General features: G+C 44.6%; 1 protein-coding gene across 3 annotated transcripts in view; it reads left to right on the forward strand.

Annotated features, from left to right (window-relative positions):
* Positions 1-646: 646 nt before the first annotated feature.
* Positions 647-16,435, forward strand: part of LOC139545037 (neural proliferation differentiation and control protein 1-like) — a 41,362-nt gene continuing 25,573 nt past the window's right edge. For 2 of the 3 annotated variants that reach the window (XM_071352391.1, XM_071352393.1), the window contains exon 1: positions 733-985. In XM_071352391.1, coding sequence (XP_071208492.1) covers positions 883-985 — 103 coding nt within the window. In that variant the 5' untranslated portion in view covers positions 733-882. Of the gene's footprint in view, positions 986-16,435 lie in introns of all 3 variants that reach the window. The other variant, XM_071352392.1, reaches the window with a different exon arrangement.

Genomic DNA, 16,435 nt, shown 5'->3' on the forward strand with positions numbered 1-16,435 from the left:
GAGAGGGCGAGGAGATACGCCATAGAGATAGAGGACTCATCTTTGTATCTGTGACATTATAGCGTCTGTGACCACATGGGCAGCACCATTGAGGCTATCTCCATTTTAATGTAGTCAGTTGTATTTGTCTTCATTGGCTGATTGCGCCCAACTCATAGGAATCCCCACCCAGTTGACTACTTTAAAATAGTGGAAGCCCTCATTGGCAACGTCCATACTAAAACTGGTAATATCCATGATGAGTCCTCTATCTCTACGAAGAGGCACAACTCTGATAACGTATTTTTTCAAAGTTGCCAAAATGCCACGTGCGTCCACTTATATCAGTGCATTTGTAACAACCTAACCATTACGAAACTTGTATTCGATCAAATAAACCCCTCGTAGCAAATGAGCAATTAAATGTTTTGTTGCCAAATTCGACACTCACAGACCTCCATACAAAGATTCCTCACTTCGTGGTATTATTTTTCGTGGGCGGAGTAAAACCTCTCCCTTCGCCTCTTCCCCTCTGTCTGTAATTGCGGTTTTGCGTACGGCAAAACGGATTAGGAGAGCGTTGTGACGACATCGTCTACGTACGGCTCTCACCAAAGACCGACAGCTCAGCAATAACAGCCCTCACAGTCGTTTCTTCAAGCTTCACCCAATATAGCGCTCAACTCAATGGGATCCTGCGCAAAACACAGAGGAGACGACATCGTTCATCATCGCTCTATTACCGAATCTGATAACTGCAACTGAGCGCTACTTCGCATTCGGACTACATATTTACAGAAGCTGAACACATTTCCTGAGCTTCCTTCTGCAGTAAGGGAATGGGGGTATGACCGACCCCCGAATCCCAACTCTGTTCTATCAGTTGTAGGAGCGCTTTGCAGCATGCTATCGCCGAGAAGAGGGGTCGATCACAGGCCCGCCGCTACGCTTCTAACCCAGGTTGCTGTTATTGCAATGTTCGTGTCTATGAGCGCTTGCATGCCAGGTAAGAACAACACTTTTAATATGAAGTCGGCGCATGTTTTGCGCACATTTATTAAAGTTGATGTGGATGATGTCATATGCTGCCAATTAAAACATATTTACAGATGTTATCGCGTTCCCTAACATATAGTAACATATGATAGGCCTACACTAACTAATGAAAATATGACTGTTATCTGACCATAGGCTATTTTAGAATTTAAAAGTGATATTTCAATTGGTGTGTATTCCCATTTGTGAATGTTATGTGTTTAAGCACGCAACTTCAGAGCACCTGTGGTTTCTGTGAGGCTTGTTTTTGAAATCCCCCTTCAGTTTTTTGGGGATAGCTCAATTCATAGTGCATAGCACAGACTACACATGAGATATTTGGGTCATGTTTCAATAAATTCTATGTATCTGAAATGGTGTACCTCAAACACTGACATATTACCCTGGGGGAGGGTGGTGACGCATCTGGCTGGGGATGACCTGATAAGATGTGACGTATGGCATGTCTGTGGACACTCACACTTAAACAGTAATTACTAGAGCCATATATAAATGGCCGTTACTGACTAGTGACTACATTGCATGATTACCAGAAGGCCGGGAACCTTTATTAGGTTACAAGCCTGGACTACACGACTGCAAAATGCATTACAATGATACCATGTATCATATCATCCATATGTAGACACTTGGACGGACACACACACACTTGAGTATAGTGAGGTCATGTATTGTCACCCGTGAGGTATCTTATCTTCGTGGTGAAATGGAAACTGGCTATCAGTAGGCAAGCTGTTCTGTGACACACTCCCCCTGTCAGAGAGACTACCCCTATTCAAGTCATTGGTCAGAGGTACTATGTCCATTCCAGTGATGGTATTTATGCTGTCCTGTGACACATTCCCCCTGTCAGAGAAACCAGCAGAGATCTTCTGTGTATAAAGGGCAAAAATGCATCTAATGACGCACTTTGCTGTTCTACGACTGGTCTGAGGCAGTCGGTAAATAACAAGCGTTTTAAAGTGCAACTTTACTAATGATGGTTTTGGGAAACAGCTTGGAGATTTAACGATGCTCCTACGAAGGTTCTAACGATGAGTTTAGCCTTAAGATGCTTTTGGGAAACTGTGCCCTGTATATTTTGCTCCAACCCTAATCTAGCACACCTGATTTAAAACATGGGTTGATAAGCTGAATCATGTTAGTTACAACTTGGGTTGGAGCAAAAACCCACAGGAGGGTAGCTCTCCAGGAATAGGGTTGGAGAACCCTGTTCTAGGCTGTCCTTTAACACATTCCCCCTGTCAGAGAAACCACAGAAATAGATTCACTAGAATGGGAATCCCTATTCAAGTCAATGGTCAGAGTTTCCCGTGTGGCTCAGTTGGTAGAGCATGGAGCTTTAATAGTTTTTTTTCCCCCTTCAGAGAAATTAGCCATCAAATTCCCTGAGAATACATTACCGGTACATAATATGAATAAACAATACTCCAAGCTGCAGCTTCATACTACTTGTCAAACATAATGGATGTTTGGTCCAAATCAGATGTTGGGTACTACATGTATTGAATATTATATGAATCCTTCTAAATTGAAATTACTTGTGTAAAATGTATCCCAAACAAAAAAACATTGATTTCAAAGTTAATAAATCATACAACTCAATGCACAAAGATGACTTTTAACAATTTACACTGCTAATTTTACAAAAACACATTCAAAACACATTCACTGGAAGAACTGTGAAGATGCAGAGTTTAGTAAAATGATTTTGGTAAAATCTTCCTCAGTTTTTTTTTGTGTCCACGTTTTCAAAAATATCTGCTCCGAATTAAGATTCAACGACATATGCAGAAAGAATGGGGTGTCAGCTATGACATGACACATTGACTTTAAAACACTCTTTTGGTTATTGAAATACAGTAAGTGAAGTGGATTTACACTTGTTAACGGAATTGCAGTAACGGAATTTCATTATATGTCCATGATCTGTACTACACAGAAAGGCATAATTATGCATATGAATGTCATTCTCTTCATGTTGATGTATCCTGAATAGGTACACAAAGGTAGAAATATGCAATATCACCCTTTGCATATTTGGTTATTATTCTACATGCTGGCTATTATTTTAATGAGCTCTACAAGACTAAATTTGATTGGCAAGGGCAAGACCAAATCTGAACCAGACATTGTCGTCTGTTTCACAAGTTTGTACATCAAAGTACAGCACAGTAGAGCTCAATAAAGTACAGTATTGTACTGAACTCTACTGTGCTGACCAAACTTGTGAATCCAACTGTTTGTGACTACTATGATTTCCCATTGTAGCCAATTCAATTGCAGAAATTCCTTTACCGATTTCTTTTTTTGGGGGGGGGATGTCGAGTTTTAATCACATAATAATTCATAAACAAAATTGATATCAGTAAAAACACTAATTCATAGGTCTACCTTTACTTGTTAGCTCTGTGAACTTTCATTATCCTCTGTCCTCATGAGATAAATTAGAAAAGATCTTAAAGATATGTGGGTTTTTTGGTAACAGAATTTCAAGGCATAAGGCAATGTTTCTTAAACTTACAGAAGGCAGAAACATTTATTCATATTAGCTGGCAGGGGTCTTCAATATCATTGTGTTTTGATGTATTTCTTATACCTTTAATACTACTACCTTTTCTATCTGTTTGACCAAAAGCCTTTGCTAATTCTACATTTTTAGGATGGAAAATGGTTAAACTATATGTGTGTGTGTGTGTATATATATCAAAACATGTAGCTTTCATTTGACACCCAATTTGACATGCTCAAATGAACTTCACATGTTGGTGCTCATGGGTTATTTTACATGACCAATGGCCAATTTGGGTGCAATCAGTTAGGCTTAATGTCTTTTAAAAAGATAATGTTGCAGGAATTCTTATGTTTCTAACTACAGAAACCCTTTCAGAACAATCTGAGAGGGTGGGTGTCATGGCTTGCTGAAATGAAATGGAACGACCCTGTTGTGAGCTCTTAAGCACAGGTAGCAATGACAGACTGGGGTGTCCTAATTTGTACCCCCTTCCATTTTACAGTGCACTACTTTCGACCAGAGCTCAAAGGGTGGTCGGAAGTAGTTTGCTATATAGGGTGTCATTTGGGACTTAACCTGGGTCTGCGAGGTCTGTGCTGCTGTGGATAGAAGGACTGAGAGGAGAGCACAGGCTTCTGTTAAGGCTGTAAAATGGAGATTATAACCTGATTATAGTGCCGTAGAGGAGAGCACTACAACTGTATAGTATTCTGCTCCTTAAAAGAGATGTGCTGGGCTTACACTGCCGTCCTGCACACACTCTCTCCTTATGTCCAAAAAAAGACTGTTTTTAGAGAGAAACAGTTTCTGGCATTATGTTTTAGAGTGAAGCAGTTTCAGACCATTGGGTGACTTTTTGTCCCTGTGCCAGAGGGAGGCCCCATTGTTAAAATTCAGATATATAATGTGGGTTTGTTTCTCCAGTCATTTGGGTAGGAAATAGGATGCAACCTCTGACTGTTCAAGGAAACCATAGGCTTTGTCCAACTCTTCTTGGAAGAGATGCCACTTGGAATACCAGAAGCACAATTAAAAGGCTATCAATGATAATTGAGAATAAGGGGATTGACATTTAGTGTTGAGAGAAGAGAACGTTTCTGGGGGAAATCGATTGCTTTGTCGCCGTGGAGATGTTGAATTTGTTGTTTTGCTGATGCCCCAAGAGGAGGAGAGGTAGATGAAAGGGGGGAGATGAGGTAGGAGAGATGGATGAATGAAAAGGTTAGCTGCCAAGGTTTATTAGATGCTGTGGAGCGTAACCGGGGCAACACGACCAGGGCAGTTCTGTTTCTTTCCCCGAAGGCGTTGGTTTTGGGAGCGAGACCGAATTTGGTTTCTTCAGCTCACCTGCCTCTTGTTGTCTTACAGGCTCTCACATCTGCAGAGGTCTTGGCTTTAGCCTCAAAAACAAGTGCATGGACTTGCTGTTACTGGCAGTCTTAGGGCTTTTTTTACACAAAAATATTTGAAGTAAGATTTTTTCATGTATTTCCTGGCCCAGTGTTTTGTTGTTGTGTGGAAGTGAATGGAAAATGTCAATCGACTGACGTCACACATGGTGAACTAACTGGCCTGCTTGCTGCCTGTCAGCAGCTTTCAGATCTTATCGTGTCACAAAAGAATGACCAAATGTTAGATTTAGAGGTTCCAAAACTTGTCTGCTGTGCTGTGTGCGTCTTGCATATCTTTGCTCTTCTTGAATCCTCCTTTCTATTCTGAAGAGAGAATATAACCAAAATCATTTGAATGATAGGTTAATAGTTTTGAGACTTAGATATTTTCCATTGCAGAGTTCTGTTCCCAGAAACACTTATATCCTATGAAGATCATTTCAACCACATCCTCAAATGAAGATTTAAATGTATTTAACTAGGCAAGTCAGGGGACCATGTCTAATAATTTAGTCAGGCACTGGAATAGAAGCCTAACTGATTCCCGGCCGCTGTCACACAACCCTGATCAATGGGAATCATTTGAATCAATTCTATTTAAGTCTTCATGATTTACTGATATCAGGGATATTAGTGTGTATTATCAATCATTCATTAGGCTGTATTCTGTAATGCCTGAATCTGTTTGACTTAACATTTTAATGTTGATCGGTAAATCAACATTCCAGTAACCAGATGGAAATAACATATTTGTGCTTTTAATACCAAAAACATAACAGGACACCTACTACTACTCTGTTTATGAATACTCATTCATCTTATGTCATATTTTCCCATCATGACTAGGAATTGCTTTATGCCCAATCTGGATGAACAGAGGTGAAATAATGTGAAGTGCATTAAGAATAGAATGGGGAAAATAAAGTATATTGTAGAGGGAACATTCTTTGTCATATCTTTTTTACATTTATGCCTTAAAAAAACATTTTAATATCTCTTCTCTCATGTCACTGTGACATTCTGGATGGCTAAACAAGGACACGAAGTCCTCCTTGCATATGGCAGATTAAGTGCATAAGTCAAACCAGTCCATCTCTTGCCATATTTAAGGTGGACTTTTTGTGTCCTTGTTAGCCTTGCAGAATGCCACAGTGACTCACAGGAGAGAAGATCCAGTAAATTAATAGGTAGTGTGAAAATACATATCAGGCAGGCAGCTGGGGCTATCTGTGTTATTATACAATACACTCTGGAGGGGGGCTCAATGACTTTCAATGGTTCACATGGACTCACGCCTGTAGGTTGTCTCAGGTGAGATCAGATCGCACTCACTACTAGACATTGTTCTGGGAATATTCAATGTCATTACCCTAGAAATAGATTCGATTTCAATGTTCAATACTGCAGATCTAATCACGTCCCCAGTCGACTTTCCCTTCATATGCAGTAGCGATTGAGCCTGGCCACGCGGTTACTGCTGAGCCTGGCCACGCGGTTACTTCTGAGCCTGGCCACGCGGTTACTGCTGAGCCTGGCCACGCGGTTACTGCTGAGCCTGGCCACGCGGTTACTTCTGAGCCTGGCCACGCGGTTACTGCTGAGCCTGGCCACGCGGTTACTGCTGAGCCTGGCCACGCGGTTACTGCTGAGCCTGGCCACGCGGTTACTGCTGAGCCTGGCCACGCGGTTACTGCTGAGCCACTCTTTTCTCTGTATACATCGATGTCACTCTTGCTACTGATGATTCTCTGATCCACCTCTACGCCGGCAACACCATTCTGTATACCTCTGGCCCTTTGGACACTTAACAAACCTCCAGATGAGCTTCAATGCCATTCAACACTCGTTCCGTGGCCTCCAACTGCTCTTCAATGCAAGTAAAACTAAATGTATGCTCTTCAACCGATCGCTAGTCTTGACGGTTCTGACTTAGAATATGTGGACAACTACAAATACCTAGGTGTCTGGTTAGACTGTAAACTCTCCTTCCAGACTCACATTAAGCATATCCAATCCAAAATTAAATCTAGAATCGGCTTCCTATTTCGCAACAAAGCATCCTTCACTCATGCTGCCAAACATACCCTCGTAAAATTGACTATCCTACCGATCCTTGCCTTCGGCGATGTCATTTACAAAATAGCCTCCAACATTCTACTCAGAAAATTGGATGTAGTCTATCACAGTGCCATCCGTTTTGTCACAAGTCCCGTATACTACCCACCACTGCGACCTGTATGCTCTCGTTGGCTGGCCCTCGCTTCATATTCGTCGCAAAACCCATTGGCTCCAGGTCATCTAAGTCTTTGCTAGGTAAAGCCCCGCCTTATCTCAGCTCACTAGTCACCATAGCAGCACCCACCCGCAGCACGCGCTCCAGCAGGTATATTTCACTGGTCACCCCCAAAGCCAACTCCTCTTTGGCTGCCTTTCCTTCCAGTTCACTGCTGCCAATGATAGGGGAAAAAATGCAGAAATCACTGAAGCTGGAGCCTTATCTCCCTCACTAACTTTAAGCATCAGCTGTCAGAGCAGCTTACCGATCATTGCACCTGTACATAGCCCATCTGTAAATAGCCAACCCAACTACCTCATCCCCATATTGTTATTTATTTTTTTGCTCCTTTGCACCCCAGTATCTCTACTTGCACCATTCATCTGCACTAGAGGTCGACCGATTTTAATTAGGACCGATTTTCAAGTTTTCGTAACAATCGGTAATCGGCATTTTTGGACACCGATCATGGCCGATTACATTGCACTCCACGAGGAGACTGCGTGGCAGGCTGACTACCTGTTATGCGAGTGCAGCAAGGAGCCATGGTAAGGTGCTAGCTAGCATTAAACGTATCTTATAAAAAACAATCAATCTTAACATAATCACTAGTTAACTACACATGGTTGATATTACTAGTTTATCTAGCTTGTCCTGCGTTGCATATAATCGATGCGGTGCCTGTTAATTTATCATTGAATCACAGCCTACTTCGCCAAACGGGTGATTTAACAAGCTTATTAGTGAAAAAAGCACTGTCGTTGCACCAATGTGTACCTAACCATAAACATCAACGCCTTTCTTAAAATCAATACACAAGTATATATTTTTAAACCTGCATATTTAGTTAATATTGCCTGCTAACATGAATTTCTTTTAACTAGGGAAATTGTGTCACTTCTCTTGCGTTCTGTGCAACAGAGTCAGGGTATATGCAGCAGTTTGGGCCGCCTGGCTCGTTGCGAACTGTGTGAAGAACATTTCTTCCTAACAAAGACAGACAACTTCGTCAAACGGGGGATGATTTAACAAAAGCGCATTTGCGAAAAAAGCACTGTTGTTGCACCAATGTGTACCTAACCAAATACATCAATGCCTTTCTTAAAATCAATACACAAGTATATTTTTTTAAACCTGCATATTTAGTTAAAAGAAATTCATGTTAGCAGGCAATATTAAACTAGGGAAATTGTGTCACTTCTCTTACGTTCATTGCACGCAGAGTCAGGGTATATGCAACAGTTTGGGCCACCTGGCTCGTTGCGAACTAATTTGCCAGAATATTACGTAATTATGACATAACATTGAAGGTTGTGCAATGTAACAGCAATATTTAGACTTATGGATGCCACCCGTTAGATAAAATACGGAACGGTTCCGTATTTCACTGAAAGAATAAACGTTTTGTTTTCGAAATGATAGTTTCCGGATTTGACCATATTAATGACCTAAGGCTTGTATTTCTGTGTGTTATTATAATTAAGTCTATGATTTGATATTTGATAGAGCAGTCTGACTGAGCGGTGGTAGGCAGCAGCAGGCTCGTAAGCATTCATTCAAACAGCACTTTACTGCGTTTGCCAGCAGCTCTTCGCAATGCCTCAAGCATTGCGCTATTTATTACTTCAAGCCTATCTACTCCCGAGATTAGGCAGGCAATACTATAGTGCCTATAAGAACATCCAATAGTCAAAGGTATATGAAATACAAATGGTATAGAGAGAAATAGTCCTATAATAAGTACAACCTAAAACTTCTTACCTGGGAATATTGAAGAATCATGTTAAAAGGAACCACCAGCTTTCATATGTTCTCATGTTCTGAGCAAGGAACTTAAACGTTAGCTTTTTTACATGGCACATATTGCACTTTTACTTTCTTCTCCAACACTTTGTTTTTGCATTATTTAAACCAAATTGAACATGTTTCATTATTTATTTCAGACTAAATTGATTTTGATGTATTATATTAAGTTAAAATAAGTGTTCATTGTTCATTCAGTATTGTTGTAATTGTCATTATTACAAATAAATTACAATATATATATATAACAATCGTCTGATTAATCGGTATCAACTTTTTTTGGTCCTCCAATAATCGGTATCGGCGTTGAAAAATCATAAATCGGTCGACCTCTATTCTGCACATCTATCACTCCCGTGTTTAACTGCTAAATTGTAATTATTTTGCCACTATGGCCTATTTATTGCCTTACCTCCCTAATCTTACTACATTTGCACACACTGTATATAGACTTTTCTATTGTGTTATTAACTGTACGTTTGTTTATCCCATGTGTAACTCTGTTGTTTGTGTCACAATGCTTTGCTCTATCTTGGCCAGGTTGCAGTTGTAAATGAGAACTTGTTCTCAACTGGCCTACTTGGTTAAATAAAGGTGAAATAAAATAAAAAATCTTAGGCTTGTGTGTGCAGAACGCTCAGGCGTTGAAACCCATTTCATGAAGCTCCAGACGAAGTTCTTGTGCTGACGTTGCTTTCAGAGGCAGTTTTGAACTCGGTAGTGAGTGTTGCAACCGAGGACAGACGATTTTTACACGTTACGTGCTTCAGCACTCGGCAGTCCCGTTCTGTGAGCTTGTGTGGCCTACCACTTCGCGGCTGAGCCGTTGTTGTGTCTTGACATTTCCATTTCCACCATTTCCACACAATAACAGCACTTAGTTGACCAGGGCAGCAATTTGATGAACTGACTTGTTGGAAAGGTGGCTTCCTATGACGGTGCCACGTTGAAAGTCACTGACCTCTGCAGTGAGGCCATTCTTCTGCCATTTGTTTCCCTTCACTAATTTGAAGTGGTGTCCACATACTATTGTGTATATATAGTGTACATGTCGGGCCAAAAGCAGCCTATTCGGAGACCATGGCCGCTCGACACATAGGGCCAACAGTAGCCCATTTCAGGCCATTTCCAAAACCAAGGCAATATTAGCAGAGACAACATGTTCAAACAAGACATTTCTCTTTTGCAGCCCCAACCAGCAACTCGACAAACAAAGAACATTTTGAGAAAATGTGACAGAATAATTACATTAGAGCACTGAGCTACATTATGACTCATATTTGTGTTTCCTTTGTGTCCTGGGTGCATCCCAAACGGCACTGGTCTGAAGTAATGCAGTATACAGGGAATAGGGTGCCATTTGGGACGCATGTTAGTTTCAGATGGGATTAAGGGGATGAGGAGAGAGCAGGGGAGGAGGAGAGCGACATTTTACAGAACCAGCTCAAATTTGTTTACATCTCTGTTACTGAGCATTTCTCCTTTGTCAAGATAATCCATCCACCTGACAGGTGTAGCATATCAAGAATCTGATTAAATAGCGTGATCATTACACAGGTGTACCTTGTGCTGGGGACAATAAAAGGCCACTAAAATGTGCAGTTTTGTTGCACAACACAATGTCACAGATGTCTTAAGTTTTGAAGGAGCGTGCATTTGACATGCTGACTGCAGGAATGTCCACCAGAGCTGTTTCTCTATCATAAGCCTTCTCCAACGTTGTTTTAGAGAATTTGGTGGTACTTCCAACCAGCCTCACAACCACAGACCACGTGTAACCACGCCAGCGCTGGACCTCCACATCCAGCTTCTTCACCTGCAGGATCGTCTGAGACCAGCCACCCGGACAGCTGATGAAACAGGAGTATTTCTGTCTGTAACAAAACCCTTTTGAGGGGGAAAAACGAATTCTGATTGGCTGTGCCTGGCTCCCCCTGCCCAGTCATGTGAAATCCATAGATTACGGCCTAATGAACTTATTTCAATTGACTGATTTCCTTATATGAACGGTAACTCAGTTAAATCTTTGAAATTGTTGCATGTTGAGTTTATATTTTTGTTCATTATAATAACAACCAATACAGAGAGTGAGAACCTCAGGAGGACTGTTTTAATTTTCCCTTTAACTGTGGCACTTGCAGATGGGAGATCAATCAAATGTATTTATAAAGCTCTTTTTACATCAGCAGATGTCACAAAGTGCTATACAGAAACCCAGCCTAAAACCACAAACAGCAAGCAATGCAGATGTAGAAGCACGGTGGCTAGGAAAAACTCCCCAGAAAGGCAGCAACCTAGGAAGAAACCTAGAGAGGAACCAGGCAGAGAGGGAGAGACACACACACGTTCGGTGAACAGGTCATGGTTCTATAGCTGCAGGCAGGACATTTGAACCTGGAGCAGCAGCATCACGAGTGGCAGCTGCAACCTTTTCTCTGTCTCTAATGTATTGTGTCCTGCTATCAATAGGGAATATATAACTAATATATACATCACTGGCTTGTGTCATTCAGACCCATATGGTGCCATCAACCACAGCTAGAAGGGACCCAGACTGAAAAAGGTCTCTGCAGATTTATATACAATACTTAATGACATTAACTCATTATCTGAGACAGCCTTACAAGAGATGTGCAACGAGGCATGTTGTCACACACTGCGTGTATAGAAAAAAGAAACCAGATTATCAAGATTTAATTTAAAGACTACCAATAGAGCAGAAGTGTGACAAGGATCCAATATATAATTGTCTCTACGCTACAACACAGAGTCAGGCTGTGTGTCCCTGTTCCCTATATAGTGCCCTATTGGCCCTGAGCAAAAGTAGTGCACTATATAGGAAATAGGGTTGCATTTGGGACACGGCCTACGTCTTGATAGTAAACAATTTGCCAAAAGGAGGATTCTAATCAGTCTGTCCTTTTGGCAGTGAATGGTGTCTTCCTGTTGACATTGCTCATGCAGATTGACAGCTTGACAGAGACAAAGCCTCCTATTTGTAAATGGAAGACTCTTGATGGACGGAGGCTGCCTGTCATGTTTTCAGATTAGTGCCAACACCAACACCGCCCTGGGTACACAGGGCTTAACTACGGCTTCCTCACTCCTCTACATCTGGCCTCCTGACAGCACCTCCCAGCCTGGTTGGTCTGGCCCTGAGGATCACCAGCCCTAATAGGTAGCGGCAGGTTGTGGAGGAGCTAGCGGCTGGTTGTGCAGGAGCTAGCAGGAGGTTGTGGAGGAGCTAACGGCTGGTTGTGCAGGAGCTAGCGGCTGGGTTGTGCAGGAGCTAGCGGCTGGGTTGTGCAGGAGCTAGCGGCTGGGTTGTGCAGGAGCTAGCGGCTGGGTTGTGCAGGAGCTAGCGGCTGGGTTGTGCAGGAGCTAGCGGCTGGGTTGTGCAGGAGCTAGCGGCTGGGTTGTGGAGGCGCTAGCGGCTGGGTTGTTGAGGCGCTAGTTGTGGAGGCGCTAGCGGCAGGTTGTGGAGGCGCTAGCGGCTGGTTGTGGAGGCGCTAGTTGTGGAGGCGCTAGCGGCAGGTTGTGGAGGCGCTAGCGGCTGGTTGTGGAGGCGCTAGTTGTGGAGGCGCTAGCGGCTGGTTGTGGAGGCGCTAGCGGCTGGTTGTGGAGGCGCTAGCGGCTGGTTGTGGAGGCGCTAGCGGCTGGTTATGGAGGCGCTAGCGGCTGGTTGTGGAGGCGCTAGCGGCTGGTTGTGGAGGCGCTAGCGGCTGGTTGTGGAGGCGCTAGCGGCTGGTTGTGGAGGCGCTAGCGGCTGGTTGTGGAGGCACTAGTTGTGGAGGCGCTAGCGGCTGGTTGTGCAGGAGCTAGCGGCAGGTTGTGGAGGCGCTAGCGGCTGGTTGTGGAGCGGCAGGTTGTGGAAGAGCAGGTTGTGCAGCGGCATGTTGTGGAGGAGCTACGCGGCAGGTTGTGGAGGAGCTATGCGGCATGTTGTGGAAGAGCTACGCGGCAGGTTGTGGAGTGGCAGGTTGTGGAGGAGCTACGCGGCAGGTTGTGGAGGAGCTAGCGGCAGGTTGTGGAGGAGCTACGCGGCAGGTTGTGGAGGAGCTACGCGGCAGGTTGTGCAGGAGCTAGCGGCAGGTTGTGGAGGCGCTAGCGGCTGGTTGTGGAGGCGCTAGCGGCTAGTTGTGGAGGCGCTAGCGGCTGGTTGTGGAGGCGCTAGCGGCTGGTTGTGGAGGCGCTAGCGGCTGGTTGTGGAGGCGCTAGCGGCTGGTTGTGGAGGCGCTAGTTGTGGAGGCGCTAGCGGCTGGTTGTGCAGGAGCTAGCGGCAGGTTGTGGAGGCGCTAGCGGCTGGTTGTGGAGCGGCAGGTTGTGGAAGAGCAGGTTGTGCAGCGGCATGTTGTGGAGGAGCTACGCGGCAGGTTGTGGAGGAGCTATGCGGCATGTTGTGGAAGAGCTACGCGGCAGGTTGTGGAGTGGCAGGTTGTGGAGGAGCTACGCGGCAGGTTGTGGAGGAGCTAGCGGCAGGTTGTGGAGGAGCTACGCGGCAGGTTGTGGAGGAGCTACGCGGCAGGTTGTGCAGGAGCTAGCGGCAGGTTGTGGAGGCGCTAGCGGCAGGTTGTGGAGGCGCTAGCGGCTGGTTGTGGAGGCGCTAGCGGCTGGTTGTGGAGGCGCTAGCGGCTAGTTGTGGAGGCGCTAGCGGCTAGTTGTGGAGGCGCTAGCGGCTGGTTGTGGAGGCGCTAGCGGCTGGTTGTGGAGGCGCTAGTTGTGGAGGCGCTAGCGGCTGGTTGTGCAAGAGCAGGTTGTGCAGCGGCATGTTGTGGAGGAGCTACGCGGCAGGTTGTGGAGGAGCTATGCGGCATGTTGTGGAAGAGCTACGCGGCAGGTTGTGGAGTGGCAGGTTGGAGGAGCTACGCGGCAGGTTGTGGAGGAGCTAGCGGCAGGTTGTGGAGGAGCTACGCGGCAGGTTGTGGAGGAGCTACGCGGCAGGTTGTGGAGGAGCTAGCGGCAGGTTGTGGAGGAGCTACGCGGCAGGTTGTGGAGGCGCTACGCGGCAGGTTGTGGAGGAGCTACGCGGCAGGTTGTGGAGGCGCTACGCGGCAGGTTGTGGAGGCGCTACGCGGCAGGTTGTGGAGGCGCTACGCGGAAGGTTGTGGAGGAGCTACGCGGCAGGTTGTGGAGGCGCTACGCGGCAGGTTGTGGAGGCGCTACGCGGCAGGTTGTGGAGGCGCTACGCGGCAGGTTGTGGAGGCGCTACGCGGCAGGTTGTGGAGGAGCTACGCGGCAGGTTGTGGAGGCGCTACGCGGCAGGTTGTGGAGGCGCTACGCGGCAGGTTGTGGAGGCGCTACGCGGCAGGTTGTGGAGGCGCTACGCGGCAGGTTGTGGAGGCGCTACGCGGCAGGTTGTGGAGGCGCTACGCGGAAGGTTGTGGAGGCGCTACGCGGCAGGTTGTGGAGGCGCTACGCGGCAGGTTGTGGAGGAGCTACGCGGCAGGTTGTGGAGCCAGAGGGCCTTGCACACGTAGATAGACACAACAGAATGGAGAGAGCAGCTCAGCTGGCACTGAGGAAGGAAACACTGAGTCTTGCAGGGTTTAAATCATTCACATTGGCAATGTCACTGACTTAAATTGAGTGAGAGGTGGAGGGGACTGACAACTATAAAAAGCTTTTTCTTTGGGTTTTAATTTTAATACTGTACTGTTCCAGTTCCCGATTGCTTTGATAATCCCCAAGCAGTGGTTTAATTTCAGTTTGAGTCAGTTAAATTAGAATTCTGATCATGAATTCATTGGAGAGTTCTCCAGACAACGATTGGCATTGTTCTAAATCTAAAGGTCTGCGGTAGTTTGAATGTAATTGACTCTGGCAGACAGTTCATAGGCATAAAACACTGTCATGTCAGAATGCAGGAGACAGTCTTGACCCACTGTGGGTTGGGCTCAGTAGGAGATATCGTACTATTGCATTCCCCTTTTCTGACAGAGTAGATTTGCATTCAGTAGATGAGCTGCTAGTGAACCTGGGTTTAAATACTATTTGACATTTTTAAAATACTTTAGGGCTGATCCCAGTTAGTTGAATGGTCGATTGTTTGGTCGATAGGCTGTTGGTCGACCGAGAATTTTGTAGTCGATCAATTGCAACAAAAAAAGTTGTTTTATTGCATGTCTTGATTGATGCCTGTCTCAGTAGACTAATCCATTGCAGAGGCCGCAGGGATGCCTCACCAGTAGTACATTTACCGTTAATTACCGTAACTTCTAATCTACAATGTTTGTTTGGTTACTGTAATTTCTGTTAATGCATTCAATAATAATATTATTATTATTATTAGTCTCTTAATGTTCTCATTGTCGGAGTGGACACGTTGTTTGCAGAGCGCACAACCTAGGCTACACTTGTGAGAAACAAGTTTTGATTTATTTCATTCTGTTTACGAGTTGTCAATTTATTCATTGTGTTTTGTTTGGAGCGCTCCTGTCAATGTTGAGTAAGGACACGCACCTGATTACGCATAGAAGTAGGCCTAAGCTACCTGGCCTGCGAGCAAATGTAGGCTTATAAATGTTCCCATTTGGGGGATCTGATAGTATTTCTGATTGTCTTAACTCACCACCACTAATGAGCTGTGGAGCTTCTCAAAAATCTTTCCAGGTTTCTCCCTTTCGATAACCACTCCTTATGAAAGGGAGAAAAAAATGTTGTATTCTGATCCGGTGGTAACGTCATAAAATAGGCCTACCTGATTACTACTTATCCTTGGATCAAATAGCCTACAACTGTGTCTGTCCAGAGCTCACTGGCACAGAACTCTGAGGGGACAGAATATTTTATACAATGTTGCAAGTTTATTAGCATGAGCTTCTGGCTGGACCAAGTTGATACAGTGTTTCAAGTTCCTTGCATACAGGCCATGTGTAGCCAAGGTGATTTGTTTTTATCGTGATATTTTCTACCTGCATGCAGGCTGCAATGTTTTTATTTGTTGGCTTTATGTAGTCTATTTTTATATACAATACCAATCAAAAGTTTGGACACCTACTCATTCAAGGGTTTTCTTTATTTTTACTATTTTCTACATTGTAGAATAATAGAAGAATGTTGTGGTAGCCACGCTGGTTAAGTATGCCTTGAATTCTAAATACCAGCAAAGCACCCCCACACCACCTCCTCCATGCTTCACGGTGGGAACAACACATGCGGAGATCATCCGTTCACCTACTCTGCGTCTCACGAAGACACGGCGGTTGGAACCAAAAATCGGCAATTTGGACTCCAGAACAAAGGACAAATTTCCACCGGTCTAATGTCCATTGGTCGTGTTTCTTGGCCCAAGCAAGTCTCTTCTTCTTATTGGGGTCCTGTAGTTTATTTTGCAGCAATTTTACCATGAAGGCCTGATTCACGCAGTCTCCTTTGAACAGTTAATTTTGAGATGTCTGTTACTTGATCTCTGTGAAG

This window comes from Salvelinus alpinus, chromosome 19 (assembly GCF_045679555.1).
Source record: "Salvelinus alpinus chromosome 19, SLU_Salpinus.1, whole genome shotgun sequence".
Taxonomy (NCBI): domain Eukaryota; kingdom Metazoa; phylum Chordata; class Actinopteri; order Salmoniformes; family Salmonidae; genus Salvelinus; species Salvelinus alpinus.